The sequence below is a fragment of the Pteronotus mesoamericanus genome, unplaced genomic scaffold (genome assembly GCF_021234165.1).
Source record: "Pteronotus mesoamericanus isolate MK-2021 breed Mesoamerican mustached bat unplaced genomic scaffold, CSHL_Meso_final scaffold_409, whole genome shotgun sequence".
NCBI classification, from domain to species: Eukaryota; Metazoa; Chordata; class Mammalia; order Chiroptera; family Mormoopidae; genus Pteronotus; species Pteronotus mesoamericanus.
The window spans coordinates 274,798-295,078 of record NW_026555316.1 but is presented as its reverse complement, the minus strand read 5'-3'; the positions used below and the strand labels follow the sequence as shown (position 1 = coordinate 295,078).

At 50.2% G+C, this 20,281-nt stretch overlaps 2 protein-coding genes across 2 annotated transcripts in view; both read left to right on the top strand.

The window, feature by feature from the left end:
• Positions 1 to 380: 380 nt before the first annotated feature.
• Positions 381 to 14,566, top strand: GALNTL5 (polypeptide N-acetylgalactosaminyltransferase like 5). The gene is made up of 8 exons (XM_054593415.1): positions 381 to 642; positions 1,215 to 1,335; positions 3,260 to 3,426; positions 3,965 to 4,087; positions 6,803 to 7,052; positions 8,080 to 8,197; positions 11,464 to 11,613; positions 14,411 to 14,566. Exons 1-8 carry the CDS (start codon positions 381 to 383, stop codon positions 14,564 to 14,566), a joined length of 1,347 nt encoding a protein of 448 aa, XP_054449390.1.
• Positions 14,567 to 17,398: 2,832 nt separating this feature from the next.
• Positions 17,399 to 20,281, top strand: part of GALNT11 (polypeptide N-acetylgalactosaminyltransferase 11) — a 34,646-nt gene continuing 31,763 nt past the window's right edge. Inside the window, exon 1 of the mRNA XM_054593470.1 lies at positions 17,399 to 17,536. The gene's annotated coding sequence lies outside the window, so the exon portion shown is untranslated. The remainder of the gene's footprint in view (positions 17,537 to 20,281) is intronic.

Sequence of the window (20,281 nt, the reverse complement as noted above, 5' to 3'; positions counted from 1 at the left end):
GCACTATCACCCCCAGACAGACTGAGCGTGTATAAGGGACCAGTGAACCTTCTTTCACATTATTTCCTTTAGCTCTGTGCTCAGAACGGACCTGTGACTTTAGATGAAAGCATATGTTTTATGAGCATGTCGTATATTTTGATGTTATGTAATTTTATGAATATCAGTGTTACAGGTTGCTGGAGAACAGAAAGAAGTACACTTTATCTTATCAAAAAATATGATAAGCACCAATAGAAAAATGATTTTTAAAACACTGAAAATTGAATGTAAGCCAAGGAAATGATCCTGCACACCATTGAAATAGCTAATATAGCTTCTCTCAAATCCTTCCAATTTAGGACATTGAAAAATGGATCCTCAAAGATGCTAGGTTTACAATGGGAAATGTCATAATTCAATATTTACTCTGTGGGTCCTTGATATTTGGGATCTGGACAACTCTGTTATGTATGTATTTTTACCGCGATCATGAGCGCAATGAGCAGAAGGAAACCCAGGGTCCCACGTCGATTTGGTCCCTTGATAAAAAATCGCCATGGCAAACTATCTACGGCTCTGGGCAAATACCAGGGCAACCTGTAGGAGAGGAGAGACCCAGCGAAGAGGAAGCTAAAGAGCAGAAGCCCCTTTTAAAAGCAGGTGAGTATTTTGGTTTTCTCTGTTAGCCATTTTTTTAAAGATTGTATTTTTAATTCATTTTTAAATAGAGGAGAAGGGAGGGAGAAAGAGGAAGAGAAACATTGATGTGAAAGAGAAACAGCAATTGGCTGCCTCTTGTTTGCATCCTGACCGGGGCCAAACCCACAGCCCAGGCGTGTGACATGACCAGGAATCGAACGGGTGACCTTGCGCTTTGCCGAACGATGCCCAACCAGCCGAGCCACACCGGTCAGGGCTCTGCTAGAATTTTAAGGGGGAAAAGATGCCATAAATATAATATTTGGAAGAGTAAAAGAGTGTTTTTCCAGACCAATTCAATTTTTAAATTATGAAATATTTTATGTACGATATATGAAAAACAATAAAACAGGTGTGTGTGTGTTGACCACCTACATTTAACAGTTTTAAAACAGTTTGTTCTACTTGTTTCAGACAGCTTTCTGTTTTTCACAGAAATAAGTTTTAATAGGTACAGTTAAAAACATCACCCCTTTATCAAAGTGATGGTAGTATGCCAATACTTTTGTGACTCTACTTACCTTTTCTTGTAGATAAGAATATTAACATTATGGATCCAGAACTTCTTCATGGCTTTATAAACTATGGATTTAATACCATTGTCAGTAAAAGCTTGGGCCAAGAGAGGCGTGTGCCAGATACCAGGAATAAAATGTATGTTTCTGCTAATTTTTTCTTTTTTGCGTTGAGATGTAATTGGCATAGCACATTCTATTAGTTTCAGGTGTACGACATAATGAATTGCTGTTAGTATATATTGTAAAATAATCACCACAATAAATCTAGTTAACATCGGTCACCCTACATAGTTACGAAAAATAGTTTTTCCCTGTGATGAGAACTTTTAAGATCTACTCTCCTGGCAACTTTCAGATACGCAATACAGTGGCATTAACTACGGCCGTGACGCCGCGCATCACATCCCAGGACTGACTGATTTTATAACTGGACGCCTGCGCCTTTTGATCTCCCCGCTTAGTCACTTCATCCACCCCCAGCCTCTGGCAACCACCCACCTGTCCTCTGCTTCTATGAGCTTGGTTTTTGTGCCGGGAGTAGGGGAGAAGGAGGGGGTTATTGCTGTTTCTGTTTTTGTCTTTTTGGTTCTACATGTGAGGATCATCTGGATTTGTCTTTTTCGGTCTAACATATTTTACTTAGGAAAATGCCCTCAATGTCCGTTCGTGCTATGGAAAATGGCAAGATTTCCTTTGTTTTTATGGTTCTATTTTTTTAATGGAATATTACACATACCCCGCCGCTGTTTTGCCCATTCATCCTCTCGCGGAATCTAAGGTTGCTTCCCTGTCTGGGCCGCTGCAAATAACGCTGCAGGGAACATGGCCGTGCAGACATCTTTTCGAGGGAGTCATATAGTTTTCTTCCGATAAATACCTAGAAGTGGAATTGCTGGATCGTAAGGCAGTTCTATTCTTAATTTTCTGAGGAGCCTTCCCGCTATTTTCCACCATGGCCGCCCCAAGTTATAGTCATTCTGGCCAACAGAGCTCCGGGGTTCTCTCTTCCCCACGCCCTTGCCAACACGTGCTATTCCTTGTCTTGTTGGCAGCAGCCACTCTACAAGGCGTGAAGTGGTGTCTCATTGTGGTTTTAATTTGCTTTTCCCTGATGATTTGTGACATTGGGCATCTTTTCTTTTCATGTATGTGTTGGCCATCTGTGTGTTTTCTCTGGAAAAAATGTCTATGCAGATCTTCTGCCCAGTTTTTAAATTGTATTGTATTGTTTGGTCTGTGTCTTTGCTATTGAGTTGTATGAGTTCTTCTTTTAAAAGAAATCCTCAATGGAGGATATGTTTTATTGATTTTAGAGAGACAGGAAGAGAGGGAGCGAGAATATTGATGTGAGAAAGAAACACCGATTGGTTTCCTCCCATACGCACCCTGACTGGGGACTGGGCCCGCAACCTTTGGTGTGCGGGACAAGGCTCCGCCCAACTGGCCCACGCTGCCAGGGCGAGTTGTATGAGTTCTTCATATTTTTTAGATATTAATCCCTTATCAGGTATGTGATTTGCAAATATTTCCTCTCATCCACTGGGTTGCCTTGTCATTTTGTTCACGGCTCTCACTTCTGTGCAGAAGCTTTTTAGTTTAATGCACTTTATTTCTTTTTGCTTTTGTTGCCCTTTTTGGGGTGTCAGAGCCAAAAAAACCATTGTCGATGAGCTTCCCGCCGATGTTTTCTTCTGGGAGTTTTATGGTTTCAGGTCTTACATTCAAGTCTTTAATCTATTTTGGGTTCATTTTTGTGTATGGTATAAGTTAGTGGTCCAGTTTCATTCTTTTGCATGTGGCTGCTCAGTTTTCCCAAGATCATTTATTGAGTAGACTATCTTTACCTCATTGTATGCTCTTGCCTCCTTTGTCATAAATTAATTGATCATATATTCTTCGGTTTATTTCAGGGCTCCCTGGTCTGTTTCATTGAGCCAAATGTCTGTTTTTATGCCAATGCCATACTGTGTTGGTTACTATAGCTTTGTAATATCGTTTGAAACCAGGGAACTGAGGTCCCAAAACATGAATCATTTTCTTCCTCTTATTTGTGCCTGCAGGTGCCTTAAAAAACATTACCTGACCAACCTACCTACTGCCAGCATTGTCATTTGTTTCCACAATGAGGAATTTAACGCCTTGTTGCGGACACTGTCCAGTGTCATGAACCTCACTCCACCCCAACTCCTTGAAGAAATTATTTTGGTAGATGACATGAGCGAATTTGGTAAGACAGAACGCTACTAATCTCCCTAACCTACTTGGAAGGCAATGCTGTGTCTGATGGGCTGTGAGTTGTTTCAAAACACAGAGAACTGTTCTGGGTGGTGTTGAGGCAGGCGCTGGGCTAGATGCTATGGCCACACGGGTCGGGGCGGGGGCGGCGGCGCGTAAGATCTGGTTGCTGTCCTTACGGTGTCGGGCACACGGGGCGGTTAGTGCTTCCATGAGGTAAACGAAGGGGCACCAACTGTCCTTCTGCCAAAATGCCGTGACCCAAGCCTTTTCTATTGACATTTTAAGAGTAACGGATTAAAATCGAGGTCTTTCACTAGAAGTGGAAGGATATGGATAGCTGACTTCAGTGCTGAAACACTCTTCGTCCTCTTCCTTACACAGGATAAGGTTTTCTCTTAAAGCAACTCCCTCTGCGGGTTAGCACGGCTTTCAGGAATCAGTCCGAATGGCGCCCAGCTGCTTTCACGTCTGCCGTTACTGGTAACACGTTGCCAAGTCTTGGATTTTTTTTTTTTTTTCTCCCCCAGATGATTTGAAAGAAAAACTAGACCATTACCTGGAACTGTTTCGGGGCAAAGTTAAGCTAATAAGGAACGCAAAGAGGCTGGGGCTGGTTCAGGCGCGGCTGACAGGCGCCGTGCGGGCGGCAGGTAGGGACGCCTCCTCTGCGCCCCGGCCGCTGTCCGCGCCTCCGGGGCCTTTCTGATCTCGTGGAGCGCCCCCCCCCACCGTGCGCCCCCCGCGTGTCTCCCCCAGCGGAACACAGGCTGGAAATGTGTGTCAGCCATACGGGCCTTGAAGCTGCTCTTGACCCTGAACGTGTTCTGCTTCAAAATGTCCATCTCTTGACTCAAAGAAAAGGTCAACTTCGGAAAGGTCGTCGGGTCAGCCCCTGGAACAGGACACCGAACGAGGTCCCCTCGTTTGAGCTACAAAGTTTGAGACGCAGCCGCAGACACAGGGGACGCGCTGGGGTGTTCTTGGCACCCAGGCCTCCCAAGCAGTGAGGGAAGCAAGACTTCTGGGGGCCGGGGGCGGGGGGCAGCTGCCTGCGGCACAGGAGACTCTGAGGCCAGGGTGGGAGGGGTCCTGAACGAGGCCAAGGGGAAATGGGGAGACGTGTCTGTGAAGGGTTGAGGGGAGCGGGAGACGTGCGGACCCGAAGCTTCTGGTCCGACGCCTGGGGAGGGAGAGAGGGAAGGAAGGAGGTTTGGGTGGAAAGAGCATCAGAGAGGCTCAGCCGGGCTGGAGGGGACCCAGCAGAGGAGCCCCGCCTCGGCCTCGGCCTGAGGGGCCCAGCTCCAGCTCTCCCCTCGCCTTCCCTGCCCCCCTCCCCCGCAGCGCACTTAGTCACTGTGGGAGCCCCAGAGAGAACAAGGCCTTGGCGTGAGTACGGTTCTGGATCCAAAGACATGGAAGCTGCCAGGTGGGCTCCTCAGGGCAGGCTCTCCCAAACGAACGGAGACCAGAGCTGCCCCCTCCTGGGGCTGCCCCCAGGAGCCACATCAGAGTGAGGGGACCGGGCGTGGGTGGGCACAGCCCTGCCCCTGGGGGGGGCGTCACCTCGGCCAAGGTGGCCCCATCCTCCATCAAGGCCGGTTCCTGGAGAGGGACGCAGGCCTGCGGGGGATGAGTCCCGGGGGCCGCGCACTCCAGCTCCCCAGCTTCCAGGAATCCGGGAGGGTCAGAGGTTTGGGGCAGCATAGCCAACTAGAAGCAAAGGGCCTGGGCAACATCCAGGGCATTTCCTCAGGCCAGAGTGCAATCGGGGCTCCTTACTGAGCAGCAGGCCAAATGAAAGCAAAATCGAATTCTCTTTTTCTATGTTGGCCTCATCGACGGAGACATCCTCTTGTTTAATAACACAGACAATACACAGTCATTGTCCAAAACGCAGTGCGAGCCACAGCACAGCGTGTGTGTTTCCAGACCTTCGGTTTTACGCATCCGTGGGTGCGCGTATGTGTATGTGTGTTAAGCATCAACGCTGTGCACCATGTTGTGCAAATGTTATCCATCAATGGGCGCGCATATGCACCCACACACGTAACTTTACGGATTTTTAAACGTACAGAGTAGGGCAAAAGTAGGTTTAGAGTTGTTTGTATGAAAAATAATACAACAATTAATAGATAATAATACAAGAATAAATTCTGTGTTTCACGTACTCACAACTGTAAGCCTACCTTTCCCCACTCCGTATATGGAATCATACTGTCTTTATTGTCCTAAGACTTACTCTTTCAATCTAATTTTAATGTTTTGGAACTTTATTCATGACAGTATGGAAGACTTGCATCAGTTTTTAATCACACTACGGTCTTCCTTATGGATTCTGTGAATGGGTAGCTGTAATTTGCTCAGCTATTTTTTTTTTAACTGTTTTAAAAGGTTTAATTCATTCTGACTCAGAGAGAGAGGGGGAAACATCGATGTGAGAGAGAAATAGCAACAGGTTGCCGCCCACATGCTCCCCGACTGGGGAATCAAACCCACAACCCAGGCATGTACCCTGACCAGAATTGAGCCAGTGACCTTTCGGTTACCAGGCAATGTTCCAACCAACTGAGCCTCATCGGCCAGGGCCAGCTATTTTTCAATTGGTGATTTTAATTTTTACTGCCCCCCCAACACACACGCACGCACGCACACACACACGCACACACGCACAGTGCTTTCCCAGCCATTCTTGTACCTGTGTCTTTGCGCAAACGTGTACTTGTGCTTATGGGATAAATTGCTAAGAGGAGAAAGCCTAGCCAAAGGGGAATTCTTATGTTCCATGATGATGGCTACTGACGAATGGTCCTCAAAAAGACCGCACCAGGGGACAGCCCCGCCACAGGGGGCCGCTCCCTGGAGCCTCGCCGGCCCGGGCGTGTCCACACCCGCCTTCTTCAGTGGCCGGGCCAGTCTTTCCCATCTTCTCTAAGCGGAACAGACCCTTCCTTATTAAAGCTTCAACTCAAGAGCAAAACTAGTTCTGCATCTTTACATCCCACAGTCAGTACGGGAGAAGGTGTCCTCCCCGTCAACACTTGCTAAGTTGAATAGATCGGTCAAAGCCAAGCGAAACTGTTTTTTCACTGAAGCCTAGCTCAGTTCTACCTGCTTCTTTAGAATCTTCCCCCAAAGCTACTCTGTAACTGCAGATGTTTTTCTGGGCATCGGCTGCACATGATGTCCTACATTTTTGGTACAAAATAAGGTCTGTGTTTCTTGCCTTTCCCCGCAATGGAATTGAAAGCACCTCGAGTGCCAAACGTGTAGCAAATGCCTGACTAACCCGTTGTGTGCGGCTGTGATTGGGGTTGCCAGGCGTTTCATGCATAAGCACTGACGCTGGCTGGCCCTTGCCTCCCCAGGGGACGTGCTGGTGTTCCTGGACAGCCACTGCGAGGTGAACAACATGTGGCTGCAGCCCCTGCTGGATGCTATCGCCAAGGACCGCAGGACGGTGGTGTGTCCTATCACCGATGTCATTGACCACGTGACCTTGGAATACAAGCCCTCCCCTGTTGTAAGAGGAGCTTTCAACTGGAATCTACAGTTTAAGTGGGATAATGTTCTCTCGTATGAGATGGGTGGACCAGAAGGACCCACTAGACCCATCCGGTGAGCTTTGTGTGGGTTATGGGGAAATGCGGGAGAATGTGCGTATTGGGCACCTGGACAAATAAAAAGGAAGCTTGCAGAGGTTATGTCTTCAATATCTTGCGTTTAATGACATTGTGCTATTTATCTTGTTTCTGAAAGTTAGCTTGTTTCTAACAGTCCCTAATAACAGAATAGAGTAGGTGTTGAGTTTTCCCACGGAACGTGAGCATGTCCCTCCAGCCCGCAGCGCCTGTGTGGCTGCTGCCCTCTGACCTCGGAGGCCCGTCTGTGGAACGTTTGTAATTAGGTTACAAAATTACGTGCTCATGATTTTGTAACCTAAAAAGGGGCGTTATTCCTGCCAGCCCCTGTATATCAAGAATTCGACGGCATCTCACTGCTATCTTTGCTGTACCCTTACCCAAGATTCCATGGTCTTTCTCTGGGACCACGGCAGCCGCCTCTGCCTGGTGTCCCTACTCCCGCCTCTGCCTGCGGACTCACAAATTTATCTTGCACGTATTACAGGTGTCTCATAGGTATTTTTTTTTGGAACAAATGAATGTACGAATAGACGTGTAACTCCTTTGAAACTATTCAGTTTGGCATTTATGAGTCCCACTGTTGGTGGACAAAAACAGATGCTTTGTTAACGTGTTAGTTTTCCCAGATGTAACTATTACAATGTTACTTAATGAATGCCCCTAGAACTCTAAACTCCACTGCCCAATTCCATTGCCACCCCCATGGGAAACTCGGAGTCTAAAGGTAATTTTTCCTCTGACCAAGACGACATTTAGAATTGGTATATTGCTCATATAATGTGGTGAGGGCTAAATAATGTCACTGCCTACATCTAGGTATTTGTGGTTTCAACTTAGTCATTTTTTGTACTTAAATTTGTATTAAGATCACTTTGGAATTCGTTAAGGTGCTTGTTTTCTAGCTTTTAACTATGTTATCATTAATAGTCAATATAATTTTGGCAAACATCCATAATGACTGAGTCTGTAGAATCAATTTAATATGTATGTGTCTTTCTTAGGTCCCCTGCCATGGCGGGAGGGATTTTTGCTATAAATCGGCATTATTTTAACGAGATTGGACAGTATGACAAGGACATGAAACTCTGGGGCGGAGAAAATTTGGAACTTTCACTGAGGGTAATTCAGATTTTATCGCTTTTCATAGTCACCTTTGTACATACAGAGCGAAATCAAACCTTAAGCCATGTAATCTGCTTTGGCAATGATATCATTTGTCCCCATGAGTGCCTGGCACCGTTCGGGTGTCACGTGAAACATACGCCGTGCGGGGCTCCTTGTGAAAATGGAAAGCATTTCATAGAATGTCAGCGTGTCCTGCCATTATGTTATTTTCAATGCATGGCCCGTCACATTAAGAGACAACTTAAACTGGCTGTGGAACCTCTTTTTGATGCTCCTGATTGTCTCGGGGGTGGCGGCGTGGTGGACAGAGCAGAGTGTTAGGAGGTGGGTCCGAGAGGCCGCTGAGCACCTGAGCCACCTCAGGTCTTCGCGGCTCTGTCTGTGAGACGAGACAGCTCGAGAGAGGGCATAGAGTGGGCTCCTGACCCTTAAATCCTGGGAAACTTGCTACAACAAAACCCAGAAAATGTGACGGTCAGTGGGAGGAGCCAGGCACAAATGCCACCTACTTACTGGAGTCCTTTCGTGTGAAATGTCCAGACTAAGCAAACACGTACACACGGAAAGTAGATCTGAGGTCGCCGGGGGCTGGAGGAGGGAGAGTCACAGCTGACGGCTGCCAGCCTTCTCTTTTGGGGGGTGAAAAATGTTCCGGGATTAATGGCACAATCTTGAGGAAGCACCAAAAATCCCTACATTCTATGCTTTAAAAGGGTGATTTCTTATGGTGTGTGAATTGCATCTCAGTTATTAAAAGTAGATTCGACTTTTAAAAAATCCTGTGATATCAGACCTTAGACCAGGTCCCAGCTCTACCGCTGTATGATCCTTGCAAGCCGTTAATTTTTCTAGCCTCCCCTCTTAAGTAGGAATAACTATAAATGCCATTCTTGGAATTTTATGAGGACTTCATGAGATAATTCAGGCAGAGAATAAAGTATAAAGTAGATATTCTGAGAGAGAGAGAGAGAGAGAGAGAGAGAGAGAGAGACCCCAAAGGAAGTATAAGGTACTATCCAAACGTTTATTGCACTTTTATCATAGGTATTTGTTTTTGACTAAACTGTAATAGATTTTTGTAATGAACCGTGCATAAAAATCTAGGTTGTGAGCTCACTGTTTTTACTCTTAACATGATTTTTTCTCACTTTTCCCTGTCTTGCTTGTCTCTTTGCCCAGTCAAGAATGTTGGTGTGGAGAGAACAGCTTAATTGATGAGTTTATAGGAGCTGATTAAGAGGCAGCCGCTACTATTGGAGTTGAAATGTGGCCGCCTGTCCCTTTTACTCTGCGAAGGCATCTGCCGAGGTCCTACTTTGAAGTTCAAGTCGTCTTAGCATGTGTTACGTTGTTCACTATAGTTCTCTTCAGTGTTGTCATTTTCCGCCTTTTGTCTTTTTCCTGTTTTGGATTTGGCCTCCCTCTTGTTTTGGCTGGTTGCTTTGTTCACTCGTTTATAGGTGCTTTTAAGTTCCGGCTTGTTTCATAAACCTTCAGACACTGTATTGCTAATATGGGAATGTGTCGGCCGGTGTCTTTTCCCATCAAGCCCCTGTGTGGTGGCACCGTCGCTGCGTTATTTTCACCGCTGCTTTGTCTCCATTCACGTCCTCCCCCCTGACCGCCATTATTTGATAAGGCCCGTGTCTTTGCCCCTTTTCTTCGGTCGTTTCGTCCTTACCTCATTACTTCCCTCTGAGAATGTGGTACCTGGAGTTTCCCCCTTTCAGGACCTAATCACTTCACAGGCACATTCTTCTGCCTCAGACTAAAATCAATCTTGTGAACGATACATTCATATTTGAAAAGTGGTTGGGGCTTTTTTTTTTTCTGGTTCTATAGCTCCTCTCGCTAGATTATAACAGCTAACGTATTATTCAAATGTATCAATTATCTTTGCTTCAATAGTTTCACCCACTCCATTCCTCACGGCCCCTGCCTATCTTTTAAGTACCTTTGGGTCTCTCTTTTTGCAAACAAACATCAATTAATAAATAACTAAAGTGCTCTCCTGACCCTGGCCGTGGTCTTTAACCAAGAGATGGAACCTTGTCTTCCCCAAGAAAAGACCATCCATGCCTGTCTATACTTCACGTCTCGCTTCCTCTTCATTCCAGTAAACCAACATTCCGAGGGCCCTCGGCATCCTGTGACGTCATTCTGGGAGGCTATTTATTTACTTTTGGAGGGGGGGAGGGAGGGAGAAAGAGAGGGACAGGAACATCAATGTGCGGCTGCCTCTTGAGCGCCCCCTACTGGGACCTTCGCCCACAACCCAGGCATGTGCCCTGACTAGGAATTGAACTGGCGACCCTTTGGTTCACAGGCTGGCGCTCCATCCGCCGAGCCACACCAGCCAGGGCTGGGTGCTGTCACCAGTTTAATAATGATATCTCTAATGGATGGCTTTTGGTCTTCAACATACTTGAGGTTACTGCAGAATTTGACGCTGTAGAGCCATCTTTTCCAGAACTTCTCTGGGATTTTAGGACATTTCTGGATCCCCTTCCGCTGCTTGCTGGTGCTGTTTCCTTCACGGGACTTTCTTCTGTGTGTCTCTTAAACATGGGTGTTTCCGAGACAGCTCTTGTCAATTCTGTCGTCTCACCCGCGTGCTATTTGGGGCTCAGGCCTGACATCGGCTACTCTGTATCAATGAAGCCGCACCGGGGGTTCACATGGTCTAATAATTCCTTATATTGTTTGAGAATATCTTAAGACGGATTTTTCATGCCGCCCTTCACACGTAATGAGCATCGGACCGGGTCATGCATGAGAGGGGCAGAACCGCTTCATGTTCGAGCCTGTGGGGCAGATTCCCTGAGTTTGAGTCCTGCGCTCGGCTGCCTGCAGCTCCCTGCCACCAGGCAAGCTGCTCCGCTGACCCAGGCATTGGTTTCTCCATCCCCCAGACGGGAATAACCACAGCACCTCCGTTACAGGGCGGCTGTGGGGACTGAATGAAATAAGGGACTTCGTAAGTGTGAGCTATTGCTAGGTCTGTAAACCGATGCGGCAGTTGGCCCTGGCCGGTGGCTCGGTCAGTTGGAGCATCGTCCCATACACCGAAGGATTGTGGGTTCACTTCCCAGTCAGGGCGCATGTGGGGTGCAACTGATCAATGTTTCTCCCTCACACTGACGTTTCTTTCTCTCGAAAATCAATAAACACATCCTCAGGTGAGGATTTAAAAAAAATTCAGCGGGTGCCTATTACTAGGAAACGCACGTGAAGACGTGTTCTGTTTTTCTCGTGTCCAGATCTGGATGTGTGGAGGCCAGCTGTTTATACTGCCCTGCTCCCGGGTAGGACACATCGTGAAGCAGACCACCCAAAACCGCACCGAAGTTTTCAAAGCCATGATGCACAACAATCTCAGGCTGGTGCATGTTTGGCTGGATGAGTACAAGGTAAAGGATGCGTGTCCGCTGCGAACGAGGAGTAAGGGACACTGAGGGGCGTGCCCTGAGTAAGCCATCTCCCGCCTCTCCGGGGCCCAGGCTTGGTTCTTGTCCCTGATTTCCTTCAATCGGAGGCACCCCTTCAGCCATCCGTCTGCTCAACTCCAGACCTTCGTCTCATTTGGTTCACGCTAAACGGCTACACTTGCCCCTTCCTTTATTTATTCTTTTTAAGATTTAATTTATTTATTTTTAGAGGGGAAGGGAGGCAGAGAGGGAGAGAGAAACATCCATGTGTGGTTGCCTCCCGCGCGCCCCCTACTGGAGACCCGGCCCGCAACCCAGGCCTGTGCCCTGCCTGGGAATCGAACCAGCAACCCTTTGGTTCGCAGGCTGGCGCTCAATCCACTGAGCCCCACCAGCCAGGGCAACCTTACTTTTTATTTTAATGTCTAGGAAAAACTCAAGATGCTTAGAAATCAATCAATCAACACAAGAGGGTTTTTATTGTTTTGCTTAGGCCTACCGCTCCCACCCTACGCTTGGTCCCTCTGAAGCGAACACCTGCCCCCAGTCCCATCCCCACCGGCAGCTTTTAGATCCTCTTCCTCCACCACTAAGCTCCCAGCGATGTGGCTGCTGCTGACCTGGGAGTCATCTCCCCAGGGCGCAAGCCCCTGCCAGGCCCCAAAAGTAGGGTGCACGTGCAGAGAGCGTGGGGTGCGGCTCTTCCAACTTGGTAGCCGTCCGTCCAGAATCCATGCGCGGCTCATACGGACAGTAACCCCAACAGGGCCCCCTTTCAGATACATGGGCAGAAGCGTATAAGGATCTCTCCATCATAGTGTACGTCCTGGCCTTGATCGAGTATTTCTTTATTATTTTAAGTTATAAAAGTAATAATGCAATTTTTTTTTTTTTTTTTTTTGCAATCAGAGCAATGTGAATTAAAACCTCAGGGAGGTATTTCTAGATAGATAGCCCCCTAGATGCACACAAAATAAACCTGGTAAGACGAGGTGGCGGCACGCAACAGGAATTCTCAGACACGGACCGTGGGAATGCTAATCATTACAAAGTCACTTCGGAAGACAGTTGGGCGACACTGAGTAAACGATACGACTGTCCCATGACCCAACAGCTCCATTCTAAAGAAATGCATGCTTCTGTGCCCCAGAACACGTAACAAGTGTGCTTATGCACAGCGCCGTCAATCCCAGAGGAATACAACCCAAATACTCATCAGAAGGAGAATGGGCAAATGTGACATATTTAGTTGCTACGACGACGGAAACTGCTGTATTTTTCTCTAAGTTACAAATGGGTAAAATTAAACTATATAATCTTTGTACGCGCATTTAGATACCAAAGCGAGGAAGCAAAGCAAAGCAATGAACCGCAATCAGGGGCATTTAAAACACAGAGAGAGAACGCTGACCAGGGAGCAGAAGGTGGAGGCTCCTTGGCCCGGGTGACGTTGTTTCTCAGCCTCGTCAGCGTTAGCAGGGCGGAGGTTCCAGGAACCCGTGAAGCTGCACACTTCTATTTTGTGTGCCTTCTGCGTGTTTATTCTATTTTGTGATTTTTAAACAATTAGTTTTACAAAGGTAAAACATACCCATTTTTAGAAGCCGGAGAGCAGTGATGAGCAGGGATAAGATGTGAACCTTCTCAGCCCTGGGCTCATCGCTAAATCGTGCTCTCGGTTCCTGTTCACGCCCTGGAGCGCTCCGGCCACGATTTAAAGAGCTGACTCGAAGACGATAGGATGGAGGTTACTAAATCTCCCAGAAGATCCAGTGACAAAACGTTCCACCTGACTTAGAAGGAATAGCACGTTTGGCAGGATCAGTGGGTTGTATGGCACCACACTGGGGCAAAGTCAGCGAGTGACGCTGGACCAGAGGAGGCTTCAAACAGGGCCAGGTTGCCTGAGGACTTCGCTGCTTTCATGCCACACCCCTCCCCCACCCTCAGGCCCACCCCCTGCACCAACCACCCCGGGCAACTAGGAGTGACTAGGAGAGAAGATGGCGAAGACCTCCAGCGGCCGAGGCGTCCTCGGGAGGAGCCAGCGTGGCATGCCCGCAACATGCCGGTTTAGATGAGCAAGCTCCTCTCCCTCAACAATAGTCCTCTCCAACACGCCGGGCACTGGGAGTGCTCAGAGGAACATGCAGGGGGCTCCAGTCGACGTAGAACAGTGCTTTGACCATGGGGCAGAGCGAGTGCGCTAGACAGTCATGCTTGCTGTTCCCTTCCAGGAGAGTGCGACAGGGGACCAACCAGGTGTGGGGCCATTAACACCGGCACTGACGTGACACCAGGTGCTGGCCCGCATCTCTCCAAGGCTCCGCAGGCATGAAGGTGTTCGGCCCTCACAGCAGCCTCACACGGGGAGGGGCCGAGGTCACCGAGCTCATACAATGAGCAGAGCCAGCCCTGAGACCCAGGCTGGCTTTTTCCAGGGTTGATTTGCCCTTGAGCCCCACATCACCCCCCATTCCAGAAACCGTGGAGGTGTTGGTCGGAATGGGGGAGGGAGGGGCTTTGTTCCTGAGCTTCGCTGGGAGAGGAGGAGGAAGGGAACCTGCCCTGCCTCTGTCGGGGGCCATCCATCACAGCACGCGCCGTGCGCCCGTGCGGGGTGAGCCCCAGCCTCTGCGTGTGTCCCCGGACAGAGGAAGTCAGGAGGTTTTAGTTTTAAGTTCAGAGGATGAAATTATACACTGCTGTGTTAGATGTCATGACTCGATGACTAAAGGGTTGTTTGTTTGGTTTAATGGGACTCTTTGTTTCTATTTAGGAACAGTTTTTTTTGCGAAGGCCTGGCCTGAAGCGCATTCCCTATGGAAACATCAGCGAGCGCGTGGAGCTAAGGAAACGTCTGGGCTGCAAGCCGTTTCAGTGGTATTTGGATACTGTCTTCCCAGAACTGGAGGCCTCGAGGGACAGCCAATGAAAACAAAGGGTTTTAATTAATAAAGGGTGAAAAAGCCCCTAGTCCCCCAACACGGAGAAGGTCGGAGTCTGGAACATCATGACGTTGTGTGAAATGCAGCAGGAATGACCAGCGTTGCCCACGACAGGGCTGCCTTGCCTTCCCTCCTTTCACGGTGGCCCTTAATGCTTTGTTACTCATCTGCCACTAAACTTCTGGGGTGGCAAGGCCTTGAACTGTAGAAGCGCACGCTGTCACCCAGCGAAGATGCTGTCGCACAGTTATCGCCACTTGTTTGCTAGGCTCATTTGGTCCTGGTGGGCCGTCGGGACTGCCCGCTCTTAGAGCCTTTGCCACTTCGAGTCCTACCCCAGACAGAGGACCTGGCCGAGAGGTTTCTCCGAAAGACGCTCACAGAGAGCCTCGGCGGGTCATGCCCGCTTCGGGTCTATCTCACCAAACTCCTTTCTTGCTGCCCCCGTGGATCTGGCATCCACACCTTGCTTAGCTGTGTTCCTGAGCTTCCGCCATCGAGTCACCTGCTGGGGGGCCCGGTCCAGCTCCCGTTTGTTCCTGTCTGCCCTTCTGTCACTAGGAGACTCTCCTTCTTCCCCACTTCTGATTTCGCCTTTTTTATGCCTGTCCCCTCCTGGGGCTGTGGCCGGCAGCTCGCCTGACACTCCCTGGATCGCGTGCCCGGCTGACAAGCTGTGTTCTGACCTGAGAGCTGTTTGGCTGGGATCGGAGGAGGGCAGAGAGGTCTCAAATCTGTCCTGTGTGGAAGGCTCCCAGGTGTCTAACGCACTTCCTCCCATTTCGAGGGATGGCTGCTGCATGGACCCCGGTGCAGGTGGCTAGGAAGGTGAACTACATTTAACTTACAAAGACAAAGAGAGTGTGAAAGTTAGTGAAGGGACACTTGACAAAGGAGGGAAATGGAGTCGGGGCGACTTAGGGTAGGATTGCTAAGTACAGCCCACGCTGGAGAAGACAAACGTTGGTTTTCACAGCGAGAAACAGCTGGAATCGTCCGTTACGCTCGTGCAATCAACAACTGAGTGATCGTCCCCCCGGCCAGGTGTCGTCCTAGGGACCCGGGTGCGGCAGGCAATGGAGCAGGCAAACACCCCTCCCTTCCTGAAGCTCGTGTTCTTCGAGGCAACGTAAAGAAAAAAGAACCAGCTTACAATCTCTTTATACCTATGTATTTAGCAAAATGCTAAAAATCTGTTGCCAGGAAGACATGAGAAACACCTGTGCCCACGTTACAGGTGGCCAGGGGAGCTGGGCTGAGCCTTTAAAGGGTCCATCTAGCCACACAAAAATAAGCGCAACATTATCATTATATTCTTGGCCCATAGTTATGCCTTATATGCTTCTAGAAAGTAATAACGGATTGATTCTAGTGACCCCACAAAGCTTTTAGAGTAAAATACCCAACAGAAATTCTGTAGCAGAAGGAAAAAAGGGAATTATAGCAGTATAAATACAAAGTGTTGTCCTGTAGTAACGTCTTTTTTTCTGGTTTTAAAATTTGAAAATAATTTTAAATTAAGCATAAAGGAGGATGATGTAAGTACCAGCTTTGTGGAAAGAAAAAGACAGAAATGTTCTGAGCGCCCTGGGCCTCATGGTAAGTCTTAGTTTTGCGCTAATTTCTAGTTCAGTCACTAAATAACATGGGTCAGTCTTCGCAATGACGTAGCGCGTTCCTCACACAGCCTCGGCTTGAACACTGTTTCACCTGACTCTGCCACAGAGGACACATCAGAATCAACGTCCAACACTTTGGTGTGATTGGAAGGAAATCCGTCCATGCCCACAGGTGGTAAATTTTTGTTTTCGTGTGGAAGCTTAAAAATCTAATTTGTATTCTGGAGCTAGAAATATCTGCTAAACTGCCCAAGGCTTTTCACAAAACACTGTTTTTGGTATGCGTGAATGTCCAGACACGCCTTAAATTAAGCTCGGGATTTCTATAGCTACAGCAAACTTCCAGGAATTTACCCTAAGACACGCCGGTATGAAACAACTAGAGTTAACGCTTAACTGAGCTCTCCTTGTCTTTCACCCCCCTGGTACGTACTCTCTGCGTGGATTATCTCATTTCGGCCCCATTGCACAGGTGGGAACACTAAGGTTAGAATTTGTCCGAGGTTAAGGTTGCAAGATTTTGCAAATAAAAATGCAGGTTGCCCAGTTACAGTTGAATTTTGGATAAACAATAGTATTGCAGTGTAAGTGCGCTCCATGGAACTTATACTACAGAATTATTCTTCTCTGAAATTCGCATTTCAAGCCCGTATTCCATTTGGCGACCGTATCTAGGGCCAACCGAGCGTCACCCACGCACTAGCTAATCAGCCTGGCCTCCAAGGCCCTAGGTTTAACCTCAATGCCACTCTGCAAGGGGCATTTTAGTGTCGTTTGCGATCTCGGCAAAAGGCAGATTTTGCGCTCTTTCCACCGGCGCTGGAGGTTTTTGCACAGCTTCCTGGAGTATATTGCCCACACCTTTACACTTCAACCGCATTTCGCTTATCCTAAGTGGCGTCGAGCACCTTCTCATGTCTTTAAGAGCGTTTGTGTCTGACAAGGCCTCTTATAACACAAAAAAGATACCCAAACAGGGCCCGGGACAGACCGCGGGTCCGAAGCCACGTCAGGGCCGCGGCGCGCGGCGCGCACCTGCGGGTGGTGACGTCACCGGCGGCGCGCGGGGGCGGGGCCTCCGTCACGTGGCCTCGGCGGGCGCTGTCGCTGCAGCCGAGGCTGCGGCGCGGGCAGTGGGCGAGCGCCCCCCGGGCCTGGGCGAGCCCGCGACCCCCGTCCGCCCCCGCCCCCGCCCCCGCCCCCGCCCCCGGCGCTGCGTCTGCTCCCGGCCAGCTCCGCCCGCTGCGGCCAGTGCGGCGCGGACCTGGGCTGTGGCGCGGGAGAAGATGCCACAGCCCGAGTCCCAGAAGGCCGGGATCCTGTGCTGCCGGCGTGGGGGTGAGTAGAGCGCGGCCGGGCGGCGGCGTCTGACCCCGCGCGGCCACCGTCCCCCGTCAGCGGCCCGGGCGCGCGTCTCGAGCCCCGGGCCCCCGAGGGCTGCAGGCTGCTCCTGCGCCCCCTGCGGCGTCCGGCGGTCGGGCGCGGCGTCCGTCGCGCGTGCGGCGTTCGGAAACCCGAACACGGTTCTTCAGGCGGCGGTGTGCACCGAGGAGACGCCGGGGACCGCGGCGCCCGCCCCGAGCAACTTCCGGTGGGGCTCGCGCTCGGCTGCGGGGGGTGCGGGCCGGGGCCCCCGCTGCGGCTCCACGGTCCAGCGCCCGGGAGGGGTTGCGGGAAGTTCCGAACAAAACCCAGCAAGGACCGAATAACGCGCCCCGTCCCGGACCCAGTCCCCGGTGTCCACAATCTTTACACTGCTCTCCGAGTCTCACCAAAAAATACGTGTGTGTGTGTGTGTGTGTGTGTGTGTGTATTTACAGCTGTTTTGTGCCAGTTAGAATTTTAACCCGGTCCACAGGTGGCGTTGCGGCGATGAGCCCTTTCCTTTTCGCTGTGTTTGCAAAATCCAAGTTGGAGAAATTGGGTCATCGGGCTTGCACAATTTCCCGCATTCTTGGAATTGGCGCCATTCGGATGAATATGAAAGTATCAAAACATACAAATTGCGGTAGACCTCACCCTTTGAGGACAGGAATGCGCTCCTGATGGGCCGGCTTTGTTTTTGTCCTCGACGGCCTGGCCCCGCGTTCCCTTTGGTTGGCTTTCCGAATAAAATGAAGTTACAGCGCTGCACAGGCCTTTATGCTCCTGCGCACCCACAGCGGGCTGGGGTGCTGCCCTCCTCCCCAAATCACAGCTTTAGGCCAGACTTTCCCCTCCCCACTCCGTTCTTCCCTTTCATCTAGAAATGCCGTGTGCTGAGACCTGCTCGGCAGCCTTCAGAAAAGTCCAGAGCAGACAACCTGCGCTCAACGGCACAAACTGAGCTGCGCAAGTTGCGTCCGGAAGGAGGGTCCGCGCTGGTCCGTCTTCTGCTGACAGTTTCTGTCGTGTTCCTTGCAACCTGGGTTCTTTTTTTTTTTTTTTTTTAATTTCAAAACAATTGTGGTAAAAACAGGCACCTCGGTACTCGTTAATTTGTTCCAGAGCTTGTGAACAGTAACCAACAAGCGAGGAGGGTTGGAAGCATTTGCTCTTGCACCGCGGTGTCATGACTCGTGTAAGTTCTAGCAGGTGCGACGAGTCCCGAGACATTTGTTTTGCCGTCCTGATGCGACGCGTGCAGAGTTGGACACGTGTTCTGGGGCGAAGTACTGCGGGATGACGGCGTAACAGGGTTTTTCTTTAATCCCCGCCAGACGACATGCTTACTGATTTCAGAGACAGGGGCGGGGGAGGGGGAAGGAAACATCAATCGTTATCTCCCATAGGACACCCTGACCCAGGAACAAACCTGCGACCTTTCCGTGTACGGGGTGTCGCTCCAACCAGCGGAGCCGCCGTCCAGGACGTGAGGTTTACCATTTGAGCCCCTTGAAGTGTGCAGTTCAGACGCGCTAGGCACCTTCACAGCACCATGCGCCCGGCGCCACTCTCTGCCTCCGAGCTTCCCATCGCCCTGCACAGACCGTTTTGGTGGGTGGCCCCTGCCCACTCCCCGCCCCTCTTCCGCCTGTGCGCTGGCCTGTCTGGAGACCCCCCAATGTTTGCCGGTGCATATCTGGCTCGTTTACTTAACGTCCAAGGTCCACCCCTGTTACGGCACACGTGAGACTTCATTCCTTGTCAGGCTGTGTGATGGTTGGTGGCACAGCAGCGCCTGGTTTAGTTACCCCTTTATCCACTGGCGGACGCGGGTTGTTCCCACCTCTTGGCTACTGTGAATAATGCTGCCCTGAGGTGGTTTGCACGTGTTTTGGTCTCTGTTCTTTGCTGGGTCATGTGGCAAATTCATGTTTAACTTGAGGCACTGCCAGGCCCTTCACGTTTTAAGACCGCTTTCTTACAGACCCTCCGGCCCTGCTAATTTCTCAATCCGATGACCCCCCACCCGGCCCCCCTGGAGTGCCCCTGCTGTGGTGGGTGGCAGCCCCTCCAGGTTCCTTGGGGGGTGGGGGCGGGGCTTTCTCACACCCTTCAGGGCTCCACCAGGGCCACACGGGAGGTGCAGCGCGCACTCCCTAACCCACCTGATGCTCTTCACTGACACCCTCATCTGCTGCTGCATCCACGTAGCTTAAGCCATAACTTTGCTGTTTCCTTTAAACTTCTCCCTGAGGCTTCGGTTGGAATTTCCGGCTGCGGGCACCTCCATGTCCGTGTGCTCTTGAGCGCAGTGTGTCCGAGACAGAGTCCCCGTTCGCCCTCCCAGACCGGTTCTCCCCAGGCTCCCCGTCACCAGGACCTGAAAGCTGATGCTGATTTTATTCTTTCTCCTTCAGGGCCGCGTGTCCGGTCAAGGGGACACATGGCCACGGTTCTGCCTCTCGGTCTCCTTTCCATTAACACCTCTAGGCCAAGCCATTACTGGAATTTTGGTTACTGGACTCCCTGGTTCTAGTGCCCCCGGCGCTCTCCCCCGCCCCATTCCAAACCATTGCGCCCACTGCCCCTAGAATTTTCTTCCTGAAACACACTTGGTCACAGACCTCCCTGTTGCATGCGGAATAGATCACTCCCCTCCTCGGGTCAGAGCCTAGCCCGTACTCGTTGAATTGGGCTCTGTCCCTGGCCGCCTCCAGC

Bases quoted from the DNA above. Each gene is read 5' to 3' on its own strand.
- GALNTL5 (XM_054593415.1), top strand. From the start codon at position 381: ATGGGAAATGTCATAATTCAATATTTACTCTGTGGGTCCTTGATATTT. The intron at 1,336-3,259 runs GTATGTTTCTGC...TTGTGCCTGCAG, and splicing joins CCAGATACCAGGAATAAAAT to GTGCCTTAAAAAACATTACC. The intron at 8,198-11,463 runs GTAATTCAGATT...TCTCGTGTCCAG, and splicing joins ATTTGGAACTTTCACTGAGG to ATCTGGATGTGTGGAGGCCA.